Source organism: Acinonyx jubatus, chromosome D2, assembly GCF_027475565.1.
Source record: "Acinonyx jubatus isolate Ajub_Pintada_27869175 chromosome D2, VMU_Ajub_asm_v1.0, whole genome shotgun sequence".
NCBI lineage: Eukaryota > Metazoa > Chordata > Mammalia > Carnivora > Felidae > Acinonyx > Acinonyx jubatus.
The window spans coordinates 6,544,952-6,568,329 of NC_069393.1; the positions used below are offsets into that span (position 1 = coordinate 6,544,952).

At 46.7% G+C, this 23,378-nt stretch overlaps 1 protein-coding gene across 1 annotated transcript in view; it reads right to left on the reverse strand.

The window, feature by feature from the left end:
* The window catches only part of NID1 (nidogen 1), an 83,468-nt gene that overhangs the window by 31,996 nt on the left and 28,094 nt on the right, over nt 1-23,378 (reverse strand). Inside the window, exons 3-10 of the mRNA XM_027046989.2 lie at nt 21,320-21,546; nt 18,487-18,869; nt 15,525-15,674; nt 13,143-13,394; nt 10,574-10,774; nt 7,939-8,184; nt 6,738-6,881; nt 1,869-1,994 (exon numbers count right to left, since the gene is read on the reverse strand). Of these exons, the coding sequence (XP_026902790.2) occupies nt 1,869-1,994; nt 6,738-6,881; nt 7,939-8,184; nt 10,574-10,774; nt 13,143-13,394; nt 15,525-15,674; nt 18,487-18,869; nt 21,320-21,546 (1,729 nt within the window). The remainder of the gene's footprint in view (nt 1-1,868; nt 1,995-6,737; nt 6,882-7,938; nt 8,185-10,573; nt 10,775-13,142; nt 13,395-15,524; nt 15,675-18,486; nt 18,870-21,319; nt 21,547-23,378) is intronic.

Sequence of the window (23,378 nt, forward strand, 5' to 3'; positions counted from 1 at the left end):
TTGCACCCCACCTGCCTTGCACCCTGCCCTATCCTCCAGTGAGCGTGCATGGCAGGAATGGTCCGGCACAGAAACCCATGACATCATGCCTCACAGCCATTGGCCCCACGACTGCACACTCCACCACCCAAGTCTGAGCCCAAATGTAATGTAAACGGTGCTGTCGTGAGAAGTAAACCTTGGAGGGGCGCCTGGGTGGCTCAGTAGGTTAACTGTCCAACTGGATTTCGGCTCAGGTCACGATCTCACAGTTCATGGGTTTGAGCCCTGCATTGTCTGCATGGACAGCGTGAAGCCTGGTTTGGATTCTCTCTCTCTCTCTCTCTCTCTCTCTCTCTCTCTCTCTCTCTCATAAACAAACATTTTTTTAAAAAAGAAAATAAACCTTTGAATCGCCTTCATCTCAAAAAGCATGGAAGTCAAGCCAAATACACAGAAATGGTTGTTCTCTATCGAACAAGAAAAAGAAGTAACCTTAGCAGCAGAGCTGAAATCTTCACTCTGTGTGAAGGGGACCGGCTTTTCTAAATCCACAGATGTTTGGGTCACATTCAAAATTTGAGAACTGCCTGTTCCCTCCCGCCCTCGAGACATCACCTCGCCCTGGGACCTTGGAGTCTCATCTGAGCTTCAAGACAGAGCAAACAGAAAGCACGCTAGGGTTTAGTGAACAGCAAGGAAGGGGCGATGAGACGGTTCACTGATGCCATAAAAGAAGAATCTGTTTTAAGTTGGGAAGAAATGTTGAGTTCAGATGGTCCATTCAGCATGCTGCCCTCCAGCCCTGGAAATCGCCACAAATCTTTGAACTTAAAATTCTTGGAACCAACAGGTCAAAGTGCGGCAGTAGGAAAAAAAAGCGAAGAAATCTAAACAATCTGGGTCTTTGTGGTTGGCCTATCTCCATCACGACTAAAATCATCACCAACCTAAAGCATTATTAGCCCAATTAATAGCTTTAAGTCACTCGCTTTGACGAGGCTACTACTTGTGGCTTATAAATTTGAAAGCCATGCACAGAATGGTCCCAAATGGAATTTTATTTTATTTTTATTAAATTTTTTTTAACGTTTATTTATTTTGAGAGAGAGAGGGGGAGACAGAGCATGAGTGGGGGAGGGGCAGAGAGAGAGGGAGACACAGAATCCGAAGCAGGCTCCAGGCTCTGAGCTGTCAGCACAGAGCCCGACACAGGGCTCGAATCCACAAACTGCGAGAACATGACCTGAGCTGAAGTCAGATGCTGAACTGACTGAGCCACCCAGGTGCCCCTGAATTTCAGAGGTAAATCACGAAAAATTCAATCTAAAGCATCTGTCAGGTGCTCCCTCCATATGAATTTCAAGACCACCGATTATGGGATGCCTGGGTGGCTCAGCTGGTTCAGCGTCCGACTCTTGGTTGCAGCTCAGATCATTATCTCACAGTTCGTGAGTTCAAGCCCTGCACTGGGCACTTGTCAGTATGGAGCCTGCTTGGGATTCTCTCTCTGCCTCTCTGTCTCTCTGTCTCAAAAATAACTAAACTTAATACACAAAAAACAAATCAAGAAACAAGTGTAATTGTTTTAACAGGTATTAAAACAATGAAAAGAATTAAAAGGAAATTTATAAGAAGGAAAGTAGTGCAAAAAAGCTTATCAAAGGTGAGGGGACACTATTACTATAGCATAGACAATAACACTGCTTGTTCGTTATACGTATGACCCTCTGGGTAGTTGGGGGTAGGCAATGAAGTCTGATTCATCTTTGAAAACTGCTTCCGTCAACAACAGAAGCCAACACTCGCCAACCCAGCCAGGACAATTACCTGGGGCAACACCTTTGCCGTATGAACAAACATTTTGGAAAGTTATCTACAGAACTTACCCACACACGTCCCCTCCTCTGAAAACTGATAGCCTTCCACACACTCGCAGCGGAAGGTTCCGGGGTGGTTATTGCAGATCGCGTGGCTCCCACACACCGAGGGCTGTTCTGAACATTCATCGATATCTACGACAAATTTTTTCAACAGGCAGACTTTTAAAAACCACTTCTTCAAATATCACCAGGTATAATAAAATAGAAAGCATTTTGGCCCTTGAAGGGATCAATTTTGAAACAAACTGTTCTATATTCCAAAAGTAGCGTTAGTAAATAGTGGTTTTTTCTCCTGGGCATAACTTTCGAGAGAGATCTCAAGGTCCTCCTGCTGTAAACGTGGCCTTCCCGTGCCTGTCCTGGGATTAGCTGCTGAGCCTGGAGTTCACCAACACCAGAATGGTACACACATGTCAGAAATCTGTGCGGACAAGTGTCCAGACCATGAGTAAGCCTCCTAGGTTACTGAACATATGTAAATATATGCTCCTCAAAAATATTACCTTTCTCCAGTTACGGTTACAAAGCAAAGTCGAACAATGTAAAGCCTGACTGTCAATTTTTGAATGTTACCTAGAGCTTAATGCTCTAAAAGGAAAGCTGTTAACTCACAAGGTTGTAAATGAACTAGCCGGGTGATGTCCTCTTGCATGATGATACCAAAGCCATCACATGGGGTAAAGTAGAACCAAAAAAGCATATGCTTTGGAGCTGGACATACTGGGGTTCACATCCTGCCTCCTTCAGTTACCAGCTTGTGTGCTCTTGGACAAGTGGCTGACTAGTCAGCCTTAGCTTCCCCATTAGTAAATAAGCAAAGTACTATTGACCTTGAGGGGTCCTTCTGAGGATGACACAAAATGGATGTAAGGCAGAGCAGCACCTAGGATTCTCAAGAAATGTAGCTATTATTCTAATTTTTAAGGATTCAACTTATACAACCAGCCATGGGGATGGATTTGGCCAATTCTAGGAACATGGCCCTCGCATGACCTCTAGGCATCGGGGTCCAATCTAGAGCTAATCCCACAGGAAGCTTGGTTGGCCCGGACAAGAAACCGAGCTAACCTGTCAGGACCCTGGTTACCTGTCCACTGATGGGTTGAAATAAACACAATCACACAAGGTCTTTCCCATGCCAACCTCATTCTCAGAGGGTACATGGTTACTTCCAGCATTTCTAGAACTCAGACACATAGACAGATTTCATGATGGCTGAGAACAGACAAGTCTCCTCCACCCCCTCCCCCACCACTCTCCCCCCCCCCCCCCCAATGCCTTAAGGTGAATCTTTCACACTTGGGAGACAAAGCCTCATGCATCCACCACCTAGTCAGTCTCTTCACTGGTAAAACAAATGCCCCGCTGGCCTAGTGGACGTGGCACAAGATAAGCATCTTTGCCACACCATTCCCGTACCCACGCAAAACCCCAAAACAAACAGTAACAGCTTTTTGAAAATATACTGCAATGAACGTTCCTGCGACACGTTTAAGATACAAGGTCTCACACAAGAGGACGGCTCCAGGCACAGCTGGAAGGTCACGGAACAAAGCCCCCTCCCCCAGCAGCCTCTTCCATGAGACTGGGGTGCGGGCGTGGGGATATTGAGCAAGCATGGCCTCCACAACTCTATCCACCAGCTGCTGCTCCAACAACACAGGAGAAAAAAAAAATCATTCCGGCTTCCACAGTCTCCATGCGTAACCCTCAGAGGACACTCCCAGCACAGATGTCTGGACGCCCTGTACAGACTGCAGGACTCCACGGCTTCAACGCGATTGCCAAAGCACAATGGCACAGAAGCAAAGCTTTTCAATCAAAGGGACAGAACAAAATCACTAGGGGAAGTTTTCCAAGTTCCATTCGCCCCCAGAAGGTTTATGGCAGGGCAGCTGTGAGTTTCAAAAAAGCTACGTAAGTGATTAGCAGGGAGCTCAATCCCTCATGTCCTAGGTGCTACTGGCCAACAGGATAGGGGCGGGGCTCACGGGATGATGGAGGGGACAGTCCCCTGGCACAATCCACACCTCCATAAAAGTCTGCACATATAATCCAAGCAGGGTAACACTTTTTCTTTAGAGCAAGACTCTAGCAGTTTCCCCACTAGAAGTGCACAGTCCTTAGAGTGTGGAAACTCTTCCTAATGTCTAATTTAAACCCTTCTGTAAATTGAGGCTAGGACTTTAATTCTTACTTTATTGGAAACAGTGCATTGGTGATAACTGTCCCTCCTAAAATCTCACAGTATCTGTTCAAAGTTTATTTTTCTTATTGTATTATCTGGTCAAACTCTTCTTTGGGAAGACATTTCCTTGCACACAGCTCATTCTCTGACCCGAAAGGAAAATGCTGGACTATTCCTGTAATCACTGCTTCCTTTTTTAGTTTTTTTCAGAATGGCTACTTTTCATGTCTTTTCAACAACTCTAAATGTGTCCCTTTTATAAAGGCCAGGCTCTTTGAGGAGGGGACTTGTTCACTTTGATTTAAGTGTCTTGTGTGTGCTCAAGAGATGACAGGTTATCCACAACCATCTCTACAGACTCCCAATCGAGAAACACACGGAAGCCATTCTGCCAGGCACCCGAGCTCTTGTGTTTTCATCTGAAGACCTTCTCCAAACCACCTTCGAGGGTCACTCTGCAGTGTCTCGCCAACACCGGGCTTGTTCAGGATGCCAACTATCATTATATCCACATCACCCAAACTGAATTACAAAGGATCGTTCTCTTCTAAGTCATTTTGCAGGTCAAAATAATGCATGAAGTGATTTGCTTAATGTAATTTCCTATCAACGGCCTCATGTCTCCATGCATTAACACTGTGAGGCATGTTCTAGTGACCCAGAACAAAAAGCAGCCTGACTGGGAATCTATCCACATTCCATGGTGCTAATGTGCCAGAGCAAGGGCTAACCCCAGAACAAAAGCAAGTCCCCACATGACCACCTGTCTTCCTGAGTGACTGCATCAGAGAGTTTTCTATGATAGCAATAGATTATGCAACGTATGGCTGGTTGTGCCTTGTGAACTGAATTAAGTGCTCCTTCTACAATAAGCTCAGGTACCAAGAGTGGAAGAATTAGCCAGATGTCATGGCCCAGCAGCAGCAGGTTGGGGCATCTCCATGTTTTATTAACATTCTGTTGGCATATGAAGTAGACACAGGGCCACGTAAAGACTAAGGAGGTATATGCTTCCCCCAAAGAAATGAGGGACCCCCTGCATGGTGTCCATCACCATCTTCACAGCCCTGGGGGATCTCTGCTCACTCGTGCTCTCTCTCACCCTCTCTCTCTTACACACACACACACACACACACACACACAGGACCATGCTTTTTCAAATTCGCCTGAGCCAATTCAGCCATTCAAAACTGTTGGGCTATCTGGGGACATATTGGAAAACTGATGATCTGAGGCGATCAGATCCCTTCCCAGTGGTATGTTCCAAGGAAGGTGAGCCTCCGATTGAATTCTATCCCATGTACAAAGCTATCAGCAGGCTGGCTAAACGACTATACAGTCTGTTCTTTTAAGCACAGGTCCTGCTCTCCATGATTTCAGATGCCCCCACGAGGACCTCACATAGAGTCCACTCTGCCACCCTTTCTGTTAAATCAGCACATGAAGCGTGCCATTCATCAGAGGGTTGGATTCCAGACCTAAGGCATCGTTCCCAAATTTCAGGGCTTCTGGGCTCACCAGATTCTTACGCCTGAGTCATTCAAGGGGGCCGCTCATCTTTCTGGCCAAACACACTTGTGTATGCTGCTCCTGCACTAGGGGGATCTACTTCTAGCATTCCTTACGGTCACCAGTGAGCCCTGTGTCACAGATGTCGGGAGCTCTGGTTGAAGCACCTGACTTCCTGGCACTAGCTGCCTCTGCTGTATGGACTCTTCACTGAGTCAGGAATCCACCAACTGGCCCTTGCTACTGGACTTGATACATCACGAACGTATCAGGATCCAGCTGTCTACGTGCATGTATTAAAAATTAAATTATAATGAGGGGCGCCCGGGTGGCTCAGTCGGTTAAGCGGCCGACTTCAGCTCAGGTCATGATCTCGCGGTCCGTGAGTTCAAGCCCCGCGTCGGGCTCTGTGCTGACAGCTCAAAGCCTGGAGCCTGTTTCAGATTCCGTGTCTCCCTCTTTCTCTGACCCTCCCCAGTTCATGCTCTGTCTCTCTCTGTCTCAAAAATAAATAAATGTTAAAAAAAAAATTTTTTTTTTTTTAAATTAAATTATAATGAGGGGAGTCCGGTGGCTGAGTCGGTTGAGTGTCCAACTTGCGCTCAGGTCGTGATCTCACAGTCCGTAAGTTCGAGCCCCGCACTGGGCTCTGTGCTGACAGCTCAGAGACTGGAGCCCGTTTCAGATTCTGTGTCTCCCTCTCTCGGCCCCTCCCCACTCATGCTCTCTCTCTCTCAAAAATAAATAAATAAATATTTTTTAAAATTTAAAAGACAGAAGCGAAAGAATGGATCTCTAGAGCTGCTGGAAGAAATGAGATGGGGTTTGCGGGGCACAGGACACCAGCAGTGCCTGGGTTCCTTACAGGGACCGTTACATTATTAATGTTAGAAAGAGCGCTGACTTCAGCTTCCCTTTAAACCTGTGAGTGGTGCGGCTTTCTAAATTCTACTCTGCTGCTCGGAATCTGTGCACTGGACCAGATGGAAGAAAGGGGCGGTACCCCTAACGTGACCACGGGAAACCCAGGGTGTGGGGCTTAACCAGGCTCGGCAGGCCCACTGGCGTCTCCCGCACCCACGCTCCCTCGCCACACCCAGCCCTCCAGTTTGCAGGATCTGGATACCCCCTCCCAGCTCGCTTCCCAGCACCCCCACAAGTCAGAATGGACGCTGTACCGGAGCAGGTCCTCCCGTCCCCTCGGAAGCCGATGGAACACTCGCAGGCGAACTGAACCCCGGGGCCGGGGCGACAGGCCGCGTTGGTGTCGCACCCATGAGTGCCGATGTAGCAAGGATTCTGAAGGGCATCGGGGGAGCCGTCTGTGAAGGAGAGACATTAAAGCCAAGTGAGTATTCAGAAACGCCTGCCGGTTTTCCTCCTTCCACAGAAAGGAAGGCACAGCTGATGACCAGGAGAACAGTAGTGGGTCCTGGAACAAGAAACCAGACTCCTGTGTCACCAGGGGGCAGCATCGGCAAACTACATCCCTCCAGATCCACGCCTGCTTTTGTAAATAAAGTTTTATTGGAAACCAGCTGCATCCATTCACTTGCGAATGGTCAATGGCTGCTTTTGCGCTCGAATGACAGAACTGAGATCCTGTGACAGATGCTGCATAGCTGGCAAAGCCTAAAATATTCACATTTTTAAGAAAAAATGCGCCAACCCCGATGCCCAGAGCTACAGTTGTCAAAGGACGGAGAAAGACACCAGCCCTCCTTGTCCTTTGTGGGGCTACGGAAGGACAAACGTGGTCAGCTGGAGAAGTGACCCGGGTGTGGGGGGACCCCACCAAAAATAACCGACAAAGAGAAAGACCTTAATACCCAACCCCAAAGATATGGAACCCCTGGGGCTTGGAGATTCGGATAATGTGAAGTCTGACGCCGAGATGTCATGCTCGCTCTCCAAATGCCAGCTCCTTCCACGCAGCCAGAAGCATGCACAGACCCGACCTCAGCCCCAGCAATGTGCTGTCACAGGCAAAGGGCATCGTAGGTGCTGTGCCTGACTTTCATCAGACTTTATTCAGATTTCCCCAGGCTCTGAGCACACATTCCATTCAAGGCTGAGCATGAGAGTGCTCTAAATGCCCTGCTGAAGCCAGCTGTAGCTTTTTGGATGGTCCGCTCTGTGGGGTAACTCAACAGGTTAGCATTCTTCACCCCAAACAGAACAATGAAGAGGCTTTAGGTTAGCAGAACAGAGACGCCTAAGCTAAGAATCACAGGTGATGAGATTATTTCGTCTGTCAGGCCATATTTTAGCATATTTTCATCTTCTCACTGAGAGTAAAACGTGAAAAGTAATGCGCAAAAGAGCGGAGATAGATGTGCAGGCAGACACGCGATGCCCAATCCGAGCTGCCATTCCTACCCTTCACGGGACCGATGGAGTTGCTGAGCGCATAGCGCAAGATGCTCTCCTCCTGGTTGTACAGGACGAACACGCTGTCCACTGAGAGCTGCTGGGTGTTGGGCAGGGCCGGCCGGGAGGTGTCGTGGGCGCACTCCTGGAAGGTGATGGTCTGGCGCCACTGGTAAGTGTAGATGGTGGAAGGGGCAGCGCCATCTTGCTCAGGCTCCATCACGGTGTACTCCCGGGTGGAGGAGGATGTGATCACTGGGATGCGGTGTGGTGCGGTGGGTAGAAGGGAGACAAGGCAGGGAGACAAAGGAGGCAAGAGGCTTAGTCAAGGACTTTAAAACTATTGGCAAGATTGCCTGCCCAGATGAGAGATCAGATGCAGCAGGTTGCAGAAGGCCATGTGTTTCCGTGTTGGGACTCGCTCTGCTACCTAGATTCCCATACTATTATTGGGATTGTCTGCATCAGTAATATGTATTCCTTTTTCTCATCACATGCTCTTTAGAAGTTCTGAAGTCACCCAGAACCGCCCCAGAGAGTAAGGTCTGGTGGAAAGAGCACACGCGGGGAAGCAGATACATCTGAACTTACACCTTGCACTACCACTCACAAGGTGTGTGATCGCAGGCCGGTTACAACTCTAGCCTCGGTTTCTTCTACAACATGGGTTGGGGCGCGAATGACATAACGCATGTAAAATTTCTGGTCTCAAGCGGGCCACCACTATTAAGATAAACTACCATCCACGGAGCATTGAGCATGTGACCAGCAGAGCGCTAACTGCTTCACGCAAGTTATCTTACTTCGGATTCAATAAACAGGGGCCGCTATGTGTGACCCTAGATTCAGTAGTTCTCCCATATAAAAAGTGAGACACTTAAATGGGTTTCAATAACCAGTTTTTGAAAAATTACTAAAGTGCTGTGAGCCAACCTCAACAGAGAAGAGAGACAGCCCTCCCCACTCAGAAGAGCCTCCTTTTCCCCCATATGATGAAACTCTCAACTTCCTATTTAAGAAAAAAAAAGAATAAAAGGCTCTTTATATTTGTGTGCTCTGATGTAGTTGATAACAAAAGCCAGAAGATAAATAAAAGATCAGTCTAAGCTGCCTCCTGTCCAGCTCCCATGTGCTTGTGCTGCCAGAAACACCATCTGGTTGCAGGCTGACCGCAGACTGGGGTCCTATTCCCCAGCTCTTGTCATCCCCGGGAGAGCCCAATCAAGCCACAAAGCCTTGGTCATTAGCACAACCTTTGTGGATGGCAATTTTATAAGAGCCTTCTAAAAGTTCCTGTTGTTTGGCTCAGCAGTTCTATTTCTAGGAATTGAATCTTAGAAAAGAATCAGAAATTTGGTCAAGATTTCTGATGGAGATGGTCATTTCAACTCGTTACAAGATGGGAAAATTGGAAATAGCTTAAACTTCAGAAAATACAATGGTTTAGGGGCGCCTGGGTGGCGTTCAGCTCTTGATTTCCGCTCAGGTCATGATCTCACGGTTCATGAGATCAAGCCCAGCATTGAGCTCTGCACTAACGGCATGGAGCCTGCTTGGGCTTCTCTCTCACTCCCTCTCTCTCTGCTCCTCCCCCATTGTGCTAGTGTGTGTGTGCACACACACGCTCGCTCTCAAAATACATAAACATTAAAAAAAAAGAAAATAGAATGGTTTAAAGTAATAGCCGTATAATAGTACAGACTCACTAAGCAATGTTTTCAAGGCCCACTGAAAATGAAGATATGATAATGTGATATAATTGCAATTTTACTTAAATAACAACTATATACCCAACTGTAGAATGTGTAATAGAAATGCATCAATGTTAAATTTCCTGTGTGATCATTGTACTGTAGCCACGTAAGAGAATGTTCTTGCTCTTAGGAAAAATAGGTGACTTATTTAGGGGACGGAAGATCACAACAACTACAACTTATTCTCAAAAAATATGTATAATTTGTGATATATATACACGTACATATACATATACGTGTATATATATATATACGTATATGTATATGTACGTGCATATATATATATACATATATATACACACACACACATATGCGCAATGGAATGGTAAAGTAAAGGTAGCAAAATGTTAACAATTGGTGAAGGTGCATAAATGGCAAATGTAAACTATGTTGTTTTCAACTTTTTTGTAAATTTGAAATTATTTAAAACAGGTTAAAATATAGAGACATACATATGTACATATATACATACAGTACATACAGATATAATATCCATGCTGTATGTTATATCCCTGGAGACTTATGAGATCTATGTTGAGATATTACATATATATGTTGGGGTATTTTATATATAAATATATACATATGTATATATACACACACACACACACATGGGGAAAAGGCTGAAGGGAAACAAATACATTTAAATCTAATAATAATGGCATGGTTTTACCATTATGCTTATTTTCTTTTTTGCACGAATTTTCTACAAGTGTGCACTATGCCTGTAATTAGGGGAAAAGGTGATTTTAATAAGCTAGCACCCATCTATTTCCTGCTCCGAAGCCCAGGAGACAGTGCTGGGGCTGCAGCGGTGGGCGGGCCGGAGGCCGGGACTGCCCCCCACCCCCCTAGCCCCACCCCCCTCCCCCACGGCACTGGCTGCTCACCCCCGGGGGAATAGTGGTAGAGCTCTGTGTAGGGCTCGATGTGCACCGAGGAGCCGAAGGGGATCTGCGGCACGCGGCCCTCCAGCTCCGTGGTGATGGTCAGGTGTCCGTGCTCGTCGATGCCGCTGAACCGCTGCTTGATGACCAGCTTGCCCGGGTACCCCACGAAAGTCACCTCGGCCTGGCGGGTGAACTCGCCTCCTGGAAAGCAAGGGCAGTCTGTCACCTTGCCGTCTGGGAAGCCCCCTCCTGTCAGCCCTAGGCTCACAGTGCTGCGCGGGAAGGAGGCCAGAACCTCCTCTACAGGTGCTTTAGTCTGATTGCTAGAAACGGAGCTGGCGACACGGAGGACAGAGCGGGGATGTCCATGCGGCCCCACTGAGCGATGGCATTGGAGAGACACTCCTTCCCAGCCCCATCCCTGCATCTGAGATGGGCTGGCTCAGGAATGGTGCTGAAGAACGGAGGACCAGCAGTGCTAGGTACCGACTGGGTAAACCAGCACGTGTCCCCTAACCCCGCTGAGCCTCCATTTCTTGGTGATAAAGGAGTGATCCATTCTGCCTTGTGGACACCAGAAGAGGTAAAGGATGTTACAAACTGCTTTGCCAAGGGCACCTGGGTGGCTCGGTCGATCAAGCGTCCAACTCTGGATTTCGGCTCAGGTCACCATCTCACGACTTGAGGGATCGAGCCGCACCTCCAGCCGCACCTAGGGCTCCACGCTGACAGCACAGAGCCTGTTTGGGATTCTTGTCCTCCCTCTCTCCCTCCCCCATTCTCTCTCTTTCTCTCTCTCTCTGTCACACACACACACACACACATACACACTCTCTCTCTCTCTCTCTCTAAATAAACAAACATTTAAAAAAAAATTTTTAAAAAGTACTTTGCCAAACGTCAAGCGTTCCCAGATGCCAGTTACAATGATGATTAGCGTAACAGCTAAATGGTGGTCAGGAAGGGGGAGTGGCTTAGGGCAAACCCTGGCCACTACCGGAAACCACCTGAGGAGCACTTATTACAGGTGTTGGCTCAGGAAACCTCCTTGGTCTGTGCAGGGCAGTAGCCCCAGACAGGCAACAAAAATACCTGCCCCCTCTCCCGGCATCTTCCCTTTTCCACATTTGCACACTCCCATTACAGCAGGGGTGCTGGCAAACGATGACCCCAGGGCTAACTCTGGCAGGCAGCCCTTGGGCCAAGAACGCTCCTTACATTTTTAAATGTTTTTTTTTTTAAAAGTCAAAAGAATGATGGGACGCCTGAGTGGCTCAGTCGGCTCAGGTCATGATCTTCCAGTTCGTGGGTTCGAGCCCCTCATCGGGCTCTGCGCCGACAGCTCAGAGCTTGGAGTCTGCCTCAAATTCTATGTCTCCCTCGCGCTCTGCCCCTCCCCCACCCATATCAGTCTCTCTCTCAAAAATAAATAAGCATTAAAAAAAAATTCAAAATATCACCATTTTAATTAGCCCCCCCATATAAAGCAACACCAGCATGAAACGCTGTGCAGGGTAGGAGTGCGGGTCTGACTGCAAAGCTCAACTCTGTCTGCCATGGAAAGAGCATGTCTGCATGAGAACATGAACGAGATTATAATACTCAGGATATACATGCCTGAGGGGCAGAGAGAAGAAATATTAGGCCAAACATTAGATATCTTATGGGTAGGTCCACCCTTTTCCAAATACATATCCTCTCCTTTCTGAAAATGGCCACATTTCAGCATGTATTTACACTCCATCACTTTTGGAGGGTTACCCTTGTAAAGCCCAGAGACCCTGCTTTTGGGGTGTTTCCACAACAAAGCCACGGCTGAGGCTCCAGCGAGGGGAGGCAGTGGTGGAGAAAACGGAGGCAGCGGCTAGGTACCTGTGACCCAGAACAACAGGCTTCAGGTCCCGGAAGTGGCCGGAGAAGAAGAACAGAGTCTCCTGCACCCAAGCTGTTCCAGAAAAGGGCCTCTAGCACGCACAGGGCTGCTGGCCTCAGCAGAGACCACGACTACTCTACGGAAACCTTCCTCCCAACCATATGCCCCTGTGTCCAATAAAGACTGAACTTTCCCTGGCACAGCCTCTAAGAAGCTTCAAGGAAAGTCAGGTTTTCTAAGACGCAGGAGCATTATGTTTATCAGGCTTAATTTACCAGCTAGAAATGACAGGTTCCTTTTCTCCAAGCAGATACTGAAGAAACGTCAACTATCAGTTCAGATTGGTTGGGAATCTGGAGGCAGGCCTGATAACCAGAATGAGGGAAACTGTGAGCCCCACACTTTGGGGTGTGAGCATGTATAAAATGACATCACTTGCTCTGCTGGAGACTTCTAAATCCCGCCCCACATGAAATCACTCCCTGATCACAATGCAATTCTAGATAGCTTTAGTTAGTACATAGTAATGAAAAAATTGATGATTTTGCCTCAAAATCTTATTTCTGGAGCCACAAAATGTTCATCAGTAAGTTTTTGCAGACAGGAAGTTCCCTTTGCATTCACCCCCCAGCCCCTCCCCCCGGGCCCCGGGCACCATCGTGTGGTCCATTAATTTCAACGTCTGAGATAAATTACCTGTGATGCTGAACCCATTCTTGAATCCATCTTGTTCCACTGCAAACATCCATCCAATGATGCCTCCAACAGGGGCCAGAGGAAGCAGAGAATAGCCGACGGTCTCGGGAATGGTGCTGATGGCTGTGTACGAGCGCCCGTGGTTCATCACCACGTAAGAGTGGAGGTCGGTGTTCTCGAAGACAATGGGCACCGGGCTGTTCCCCACCAAAATCCTTCCTTTCACCTTGCCGTTAACTCGCTGCGGGGAACCTGAGCAAGAAACAAAGAAGCCAGCCTTTTAACAAAGAGTAACATGCCTGATGGGACCTGTACCTATAAAGCAAGTTAGATATTCCAACATCTTGGGGCGCCTGGGTGGCTCAGTCAGTTGAGCGTCTGACTCTTGATTTCGGCTCAGGTCATGATCTCACAGTTTGTGAGTTCGAGCCCCGTGTCAGGCTCTGTGCTGACAGCACGGGTCCTGCTTGGGATTCTCTCCCTCCATCTCTCTCTCTCTCTCTCTCTCTCTCTGTCCCTCGGCTTGCTTTCTCTCTCTCTCTTCCAATCTCAAAATAAATAAACATTTTAAAAAGAAAGAATTAAATTCTATCAGTTATTGACGGCACATATCTTGTTTCTCTTCCTAGAGTACTAGGGACAGGACTTTCCCACCCAGCTCCTTCACTTGGTCTCTGCAGAGTTTTCTGCACATATTTAAGTTCTTAATGAAGTCTGTTGAGTCACACTAGACAGAGCGGCTTGTACCTGACTGTCATCGCCCATGTTCAGAAGACCTTTCACTATGTTCGGGATGCCCAAGGGTCACTGACAAGCCAAAGCATACACACACAATAACTACGCACACAAATTGTGTCACTGCACTGGGGAATGCTATTAAGTTGGGACGACTAATATGAAAAAAATGCATCCCCTAAACAATTACAGAAACAGGCAGGAAAGCCAAGTTAAGGAAACCAAACAAATTTTTTCCACCAAACCTTGAGCCAGAAAAATGTTTCCAAAGTAGCAAGATTCCAACAAATATTTAAACCACAGAACTATTATGGGGCGTGTATAGAATATCAAAATATGTAGCTGAACAGTTTGTTATATCTGAGCTTGCAAAACAAGCACAAACTGCTCAGCATTTCCAGCTCTGATATTTGGCACAGAAAGAGCTAAGGAGGCTGCTCTTTAAGAAAAAGTTTTCAGTGTCGATTCTAGAAGCTTGTCTCAGGGTGAGAGAAGCATAAAAGCCAAGCCTAAAACAAAGAAGCAAAGGCACACCATACCTGGGGGGTGGGGTGGGATTTACATTTACAGAAGTTCAAAACATCCCCCTAAATTAACATGAAAAGTACACACAATTTTCTTTCATTGCTTCAGATAGTATTTAACAAAACTCACTTTATCTCATTGTGACCCAGAAGAAAAAGAAATGTTTTTAGCAAATTAACTGATTTTACCACAGCTATGGCTGGGGATGCGAAAAACAGAAACCATTTCTGCAACTGAGTTTTATTTAGTCAAATTTGCAAAGCAGTTGAGGTTCCCGGTGAAACACAAGGAAAATGGCCGGTGACAAGTGAGGTGACTTGGTGTCTGAAGGGGACAAATGTTCAGTATGGTAGGGTTTTTGCTGGTTTTAATTTTATGGCCCTAACCTCCTGGAGGCCTCACTGTCTGGCCCCCTAGACCTTCACCGAGAAGATTCTTCTCACCTGAGAACATCAAGACTGGCTGGTCCTCTTGGGTGCAGAGCTCAGAGCCGAGGTCCGCCCACAGCTGAATCCATTTTGGAGTCAGGCCCCACATGGGTCTGGAGCCCAGAATTAATTGGCGTGCCCCTTATGCTCTGCCATCATCGTGCTGTGATTTTAGAGGCATGGGGGAAGGACAACCCAAGGGGAAGGGTGACTGGACTAGACTTTTCCCCACTACAAACTCTGGTCTACAGCCGCCCCCGTTGGCCCAGCTGGGGCTTAACAACCATTAGGCCAGTCAGGTCTTCGAGCAGCGCCACACGGTAGGTTGGAAAGAAAGTGAGGGAAACAAGAGGCATTAACGATGCCAGGTCCAGGTCGCATTATTTCAAAACTTCAGCCTTTGTCCAACACTAGGGGCCGTTGTGAAGATGGGCTCATTTCAAAGATGGAGGGAAAAACAGCGCAGGAAAGAAAGAGACCTCACCGTGCTAGGAAAACGGGCATTCTCCAAGAAATACCCTTTAGGAGAGGATGACAAAGAATGGGAACGAGAGATTAAATACGATTGCCCTACTAAAAAGACTACCCACCTTTAGAGATCTGGGTAAAAGCCAACCTTTCAAAACAAGCACCAAAACAGAAACTCCACTCCCTCCTTCCTCCCGCACAAATGGAACACACAAAAGCCGAGTACCTTCTGCGACACACTGTCGGCCGTTCCCAGTATAGCCAGCAACGCAGCTGCAGCAGAAGCCCGTGGCGAAGTCCCTGCATTCCGCGTGCACAGAGCACTGGTGTCTGTTGTTGGCACATGTCTGGCGGGAATCCGTGTTGTAGCTGAATACTGTTTAGGGAAAACACGGCACACCGGTTAGCGTGTGCATGGCGGTGGACCAGGCTGGGTTAATGACACTGTGCGCCCCCAAGCCCTTCCCGTCTGCTGGGGGGATTCCAGGACAGTGCTCACACCTGTAGCTTCTTACATAGTATGGTGGCTGCAGTACGCAAACCACCAAGGCAAATGGGTCTAAACGGGGTTTGAGACATCACAAGGGTGAATTATTATAAAATGCTATAATCCTACGTACTGGGTCATGCAATCAATATTATCACTGTATCGATATTAGGCTACTACCATCAAATACAATCTTAATATGAGATCCAGGTAATGTAGCCACATGGGCTTGACATTTTGGGGCAGATCGTACTTTTTTTTTTTTTTTTAATTTTTATTTATATTTGAGGGAGAGACAAGAGCGTGAGTGGGAAGAGGCAGAGAGAAACTGAGACAGAATCCGAAGCAGGCTCCAGGATCTGAGCTGTCAGCACGGAGCCCAATGAGGGGCTCGAACCCATGAGCTGTGAGATCATGACCTGAGCTGAAGTCCAACGCTTAACCAAGTGAGCCACTCAGGTGCCCCTGAGACCGTAAATTTTTTTAAGTTTATTTATTCATTTTCTAGAGAGACAGAGGGTGAGTGGGGGAGGGGCAGAGAGAGAGAGAGAGAGAGAGGGAGAGAGAGAGAATCCCAAGCAAGTCCTGCAATGTCAGTTAGGAGCCTGATGTGGGGCTTGAACTCACAACACTCGAGATGATGACCTGATCTGAAACCAAGAGTCAGATGATGAACCGACTGAGCCACTCAGGTGCCCCTAAAATTTTTCTTTTTACTGTTATTTATTGTGGTAAAAGAAAATTACACATATAGATCTATCTCATAAAATGTGTCATTTTAATGACCTAAAATATTTTAAACCTTTGTTGCCTCTTTCTTCTCCCCAGGGGAAAACTCAGAAACCCTTATACTCAAAAGCTGATTCGAAGTAATTCTTTAGTCATCCTTGGTCTAAAGGCCTTTGACCCAAGAAACACAAAGAATTTCTATTTCAAATTCCTACTTCCCAGGTTCATTTTATTAGAACTATGAACTAGCTCATTAAATTTAATAATCCAGAGCAAATTAATTTGCAATGAACTTCAAAAGCACAAGAGGGATGGACTTTCAGAGGGGATAATGATCCAATTTATAAGTGACTGTTACGAGGGAAGATTAAAGTTTAACCTTTAGTGGTGGATTTGATTAGTCTACACCCTCCGAAGGGAATTTCCAGTGTGTATAAGGGTGGCGTTTGGAGCTGGGAACATTCGGGCCCTGAGCTGAACACACACAGCTCTAGCTGTGGGCCCAGCTCCCAGTGGGTCCCTTATGGCCTGTGTATCTGTGGGTGACTTTTCAAAGAACACTGGGAATGTACTGCTGGCTACAGGAGACTGACCTTTCTAATAAAAACAGTGGGACTGGAGGGACAAGAAACATCTGTTCTAGACACATTTGGGGTTCAAGTCTAGGCTTTTACCAGTACCAAGTAATAAACCACCGTAAGTTGTTGGTGCTAGGTATGATGAAAGCTTCACAAATGTTATGTCAGAGACACCTAGACAGGGAAAAGCAGAATAAGATTCCAGACTAAACACCTACAAATAAATACACCCCACATGTCTGGGGGGATCAGTCTGGAACAAGTTCTACGAGTAAACATACCCTACATGTCTCGGGGAAATCAGTCTGGAACCAGCTGTAAGCACAGAGTGCCATATGCTAGCTGTTAGCATCACCCCAAGAAATCCAGGGTGCAGCGTGTATAGGGGAGCCCTGAGACATGAGCCCATGTCCTCATCATGCCAGTAAGGGGTAATTTCCCCATTTCTGTGCCTAAAAAGTAAGCACTCTTCCCCTGCCCACCAGATCTTGTCCATGCTTTGGGATATTCGAAAAGAACAAACACATATAAGGACCTGGATGAAACAAATCAGAAGGAGAAATAAAACAGAGTGAATCATGTGCAACGGAGTAGATTTTCCTGGGGACCTTAAAACTTCGTAGTAGAAGCAGGAAAGAGTCGCAGTAAACAACATTTAAAGGCTTGGACCATCTCATTTATATGAATGTTAATGGATTATGCGTCAGCGTGAAGAGTGAAACATAGTAAATACAGTTTAATTTGAACATCTTTTATACGACAAATCAAAGCACGCAGGAGCCCAAATGGTTTTCCCTCAGAATGCAGCAAAAATCTGATAGAATGTGGTTGACTAGAAGAGACTGTATTTTAAAACTATCTTTAAAAGAGGGCTCTGTTTGTGTTGCATTTTTAAATCTTCACAAACCAACTCTGAAGCTGACAGGACCGGGGAGGAAAAATAATCAACCATTCTCCTTCCAAAACCAAGAGGAAATAAACGTCAAAGATAAACTGCGTAAATAGCCAAAGAAACTTCGAAAATGTTTTTTCAGGTGGGTGAATACATTTCTGATCCCAGAAGTCACCAATAAGAAAATCAGACTTGCAAAATAATTCCAAAGCACTTTTCTCTTTAAAACGACAGAAACGAGTAAGAGGAAACTTGACAGAACACCCGCTCAGCAGTCCCCCGTAACCGCAGCCCTAATCCCAAAAGATGGCTTGGAGTCTTTGAAGCCATCAGGCCCATCCACCGAAGCTCTACGGCTGAGAACGGGGTCTGCCTCTACTTCCCCAGCTCACGTCCTCACAAACCACCATGTGAGACACGCAACTGACATCCCCCCAGCAGGACTCCTGTCTGGAAGCCCAAGTGTCCAGGAACATACCAGCTGCAACCTCAAAGGCCTTACCCACTCCTGTTTCCTCAACTTCATCCACGTCTATGACCTGTGGGTGCTGCTGGTGAAACCCCTCCCCCGGCAGCTGGAAAGATCTGGTCCTCTCCGTAGGAGGTCCGGGAGGTCCAGGGGGCCTCTCGGTGGGCAGGCGGCGGGGGGAGAGGACCCAGGGCACGCTGTGCATGCTGGGGTCTCCGCTTCTCGGAGCCTCATAGGGGAAGGATGTCGTGCCCACGTCCTCTAGGCCCAGATGTGTCACCGAGTCGTAATCTTCATCATCATATTCTGCTCCGTCGTCCAGTCCGAGGCTCACGTCGGAGGGCACTACACCACTGGCCGTGGCCGGGCTCCCAATCTCAAACACCCAGACGCCCTGCTGCCCGGAGTTACTGCTCCTAGAGGAGAAGGATGGGCTTCTTAAAAACAGGCCAGCAACCACAAACCGCCCCCACTAACCAAGCAGAAGGAGCCCTGGGGGTCTGGCATCAGCCTGAAACCTCTGGTTCTGCCACGGTGCTCCTAAAATCCTTGTAGTCTCTGGAGTGATGAGATGGGCTTTTCTCTGCCAATGAACGAGTGGTGGCTGCAACCCTGGGGAGCTTCAGGATGGGGGCGGGGCAGTAGAAAGACCAGGGCAAGGTTGGAAGGTTGGAACTTTCAGCCCCACGCCCTGACTTCCAGAGAGGGGAGGGGGTTGGAGACTGGGTTAATCATCAAGGCCAATGAGTTTATCCATCATGCTTATGTAAAAAAAAAAAATCCCTAAACGATGAGGTTGGGAGAGCTTTTGCGTTGGTGGGTGGTGTGCCCAGGGATAGCATGGAGGGTTCAAGCCTCCTCTCCCTCCCACACCTTGCCCTATACATTTCTTCTATCCGGGCTGTTCCCGACTTGTATCCCTTAAAATAAACTGGTGGGGTGCCTGGGTGCCTCAGTCGGTTATGTGTCCAACTCGGTTTCGGCTCATGTCATGATCTCAAGGGTTTGAGTTCGAGCCCTGCATTGGGCTCTGCTCTGACAGTGCGGAGCCTGCTTGGGATTCTCTCTCTCTCTCTCTCTCTCTCTCTCCCTCTCTCTGCCCCTACCACACTCTCACTCCCTCTCTCTCTTGAAATAAATAAATAAACGTTAAAAAAGAACATAAAATGGACTGGTGATAGTAAGAAAAGTGCTTCTCTGAGTCTGAGCCATTCTAGCAAATTATCCAACCTGAGTGGGGTGGGGGTGGGGGGGTCACAGAAACCCCCAATTTATAGAGCTGGTTGATCAGAAGTACAAGTGGCAGCCTGGAAAGTGTGGCTGGCATCTGCAGTGGGGCCGGTCTTGTGGGACTGAGCCCTTAACCAGTGGGGTCCGTGCTCACCCTGGGCTGTTAGTGTCAGAACTGAACTGAATTGTAGGACACCAAGTGGATGTCCAGAGAGTTAGAGTATTGCTTGGTATGGGGGAGGGGGGGGAATCCCACCTATTTGGTGTCAGAAGTGTTGTGAGTGAAAACAGTACAGACTTGGATGATCAGAAATCCCAAGCCTATCAGCCATGGAATCTTCGACAGGCCTCAGTTTACCTTTTTATGTTCCAAAGGTACAGTGAGATGCAAATGAGATTCAGAATCTAAAGGCCTTTTATAATTAAAAAACACAGCAGAATAACCCTAATCTCTCCTCTCGGCACCATGTTTACTGTTCTTATGTGTCTGTGATCGGAAGTGCTCCAATCAGAAACTATGCAAAATGACCAGCTTCTGCAGCGGAAGGAGGGGACAGACGTTCCTCGGTGGGGAACACTGAGCAAGATGCTGGGGTGGGACGGGGGGATGAGGATCCAGAAAGCCCTGCAGAAATAAGATGTGTATTCAATCTGTCTCCCAGGGACTTCCAGGAAAGGCAAGGGTACACAGGACCTTGCTAGCACCAGCTCATGAGAACCAGTTGTTAAATGTTAGCAGTTTTGCAAGCCAGTTATTAAACACGGCCATTGTAAGCAATTATATTACGTAAACTTATAATTAAATAAATTACATTAAAAAAACAAAGGCAACAAATACTTGAAACTCATCACGTTGATTTATTTTACGATCGCCTACATGTTCTGGAAGTTATTGAAATCTATTGCATCTGCGTGCTGAGAATGGTTCTGTTCTGAGCTCCATGGTTGAGCAACACGAAGTGGGTAGCCGGAAAGCGGCCAATAAAGGAGAATTTACACCATGGAAATAGGCAAGAAGTATAAATGAGGGCTTTCCTCACCCATATAAAGCCAGTTGCTAAGCAGGCCATTAAGTCAAGGGCAGTGGAGTTTTAGAGTCAATTTGATAATATGATGTTGAGGGAGGGTGTTCTTTCTTCATTTTTTAAAGCATACTGGGAGAGGAAAGATTTTAGTTTCAGAAAAAGTAGTCTGAGCTTTCCCCGCTTCCGCCAAATTCTACGAAATAGCCCAAGAGAGCACTATTTCTGTTGTGAGAATTTCTCCCCTAGTCCGTGTGGCGGTAGAAGGTTTTTCTCAGCCCTGGGTTCATAGCAGGAGATAGGGTTTGAATAGCTTTTATTTCTAACTTTATACTTGCAGAAGAGATGGTAGAAACAGTTTCAAATGAGCATGAGATCTAAAAAATAGGAAACCTGCTCATCCTAAGAGTGTATTACTTTTAGTTCATCAGGAAAAAAACACTACATAATATAAAAAACTACATACAAAATTTACATCTGTGGGAACACTTTTAGGTAATGTTCCATAGTGCCCATTATATCATATATCATCCTTAGTAAAATAATAAAATGATCATCTTAATAATGAAATGATCACGAAGGGGATAATCGACTGAAGAACAAAGAAAGTGTACTTGGCCAAATTTCCAATTGATTCTCTGTCGTTGGCAAATATGTTATAAGCTCCATCGCTCTTCCATATAAATCCTTGTACACCTTGACTGAATGCAACCACAGCGGGAACTTGGGTCTCATCCTTCTTTGAAAATGTCGTGTCGAACTGCAGACCATCTTCAGGATAAAGGAATATGGCGTAGGAGCTGGAATCGGAGGAGGCCAGAACAGCCTGGAATGTGTTTCTCTGTGAAGATGAGTTGAGGTTGAGTTACTCAGGAAAATATCGATGGATCTTAAATTGTTCTATTTCCCAGACTACACAGAGAACATCCAGAGATGGCAGTATCCTCACCTTATTGTAAAAGTATTTTTGTAGCAAAAACCAAGTATTCCAGGATGGCTCCACTTAAATATTTCTGAGCCTTTGTCAACATGAAATTTTCCAATTAATGAACAAATACTTTCTGCATGAAGGTGAGCCAAAAATTACAGAGATGTTACCTCTAGACCTGAATCTTATGTAAGTTAGCAAATTCTTATCCATAGAATTTGTTTCCATTACTATGAAACTTATTCAAACATCATGCTCAACAGCATTTAGCATACACCTGTTGAGCCCAAGCAACACAATGTAAGAAGAATCGTGAGCTCTGGGAGAAAACAGATGTGGGTCCAAATCCTTGCTTGACTCATCATGGGTTGTGTGACTTTGGGCCTATTACTTAAATTCTCTAAGCCTGGATTTCTGAATCTGCCAGATGGAGAGAAAACCATTTACTTCGCAGAAATGATAGAAGATCTGTGTGAAATATGAAGGGCCAGGCACAGAGACGATATTCCTTAAATACTGGTTATCTTTCCTATAAATCCATGGTCCCTGTGCTTGAAAATTTCTGGTCCAGATGGGAAGACTGACATGTGAAGAAAACATTGCAAAACTAGGGTACAGGGGTGCCTGGCTGGCTGAGTCAGTAGAGCATGTGACTCATGATCTTGGGGTTGGGAGTTCGAACCCCATGTTGGGTGTAGAGATTACTTAAAAATAAACTCTTAAAAAACAACGGGGGGCAGATTCTTTAAGGGAGTTGTATCCAAGTGCTATTGCAGCCACAGAAAGAAGTGCCCGATGCTGGGAGGGAGGGAGCAGACAAGGCTGTGCAAGTTGGGAGGCTCAAGTACAAGTTCGACACCAGCCGTGGGAGTCGGGGAGAGGCTGTCACAAGCAGAGAGGAAAGCAAGTGCAAGATATTGGGGGGGGGGGGGGAGCAGGATGATCAGAGAATTGCTAATAATTTCGTGTAAATTGTGCTGCAAAGGGTGTGTGGAGAAGTAAGGGGAGATTAGGCCCAAGAGGCAGGCAAGGGCTCTGCACAAGGGGTTGGGCATTTATCACTCAAGTGACAGGGACAGACACTTCAGAAATGGCAGGTTTTAAGCAGTTTCCAAGGACGGCACTCACACAGATACAAAAAGCAAACTGTGTCACACAGGCCCATGACAGACTTTCCCCAAGTGTGTTGTGTGGGATGTAACGGGTCTTATTCAGGAGGGGAAAAAAGAATCTGGCCAAAAGGTTTGGGGACTCCTAAATTTTTTTAAAAAATTAAGCCAGTTTTGGGGCTCCCGGGTGGCTCAGTCAGTTAAGCACCTGACTCTTGGTTTCTGCTCAGGTCACAATCTCACGGTTGGTGAGAATGAGCCCTACACTAGGCTCTGTGCTGACAGTGCAGAGCCTGCTTGGGATTCTCTCTCTCTCTCTGCCCCTCCCCTGCTTGCATGCTCGTATGCTCTCTCTCATCCAAAATAAACAAATAAACTTAAAAAGAAAATTACACGGTCTTCTTTATCATAGGCCTTTTCAGAGTGAGTCACCAGGAGAGAGAGAAAGTTTTGCATCTCCAAATTTACTTGCCCAGGGGGGGCTTTTTTCTCAAGGACTCTCGTGCAGGACTGGGTGTTCTATGGTACACACTTTGGGAACCACCAACCTGGAACCTCCTGTGTTTAAAGGGAGTGGTTTGGGACCTTTCAAGGTTCTCTCTCCTCTGTAATACTGTAAACATTAAATAATGGCGG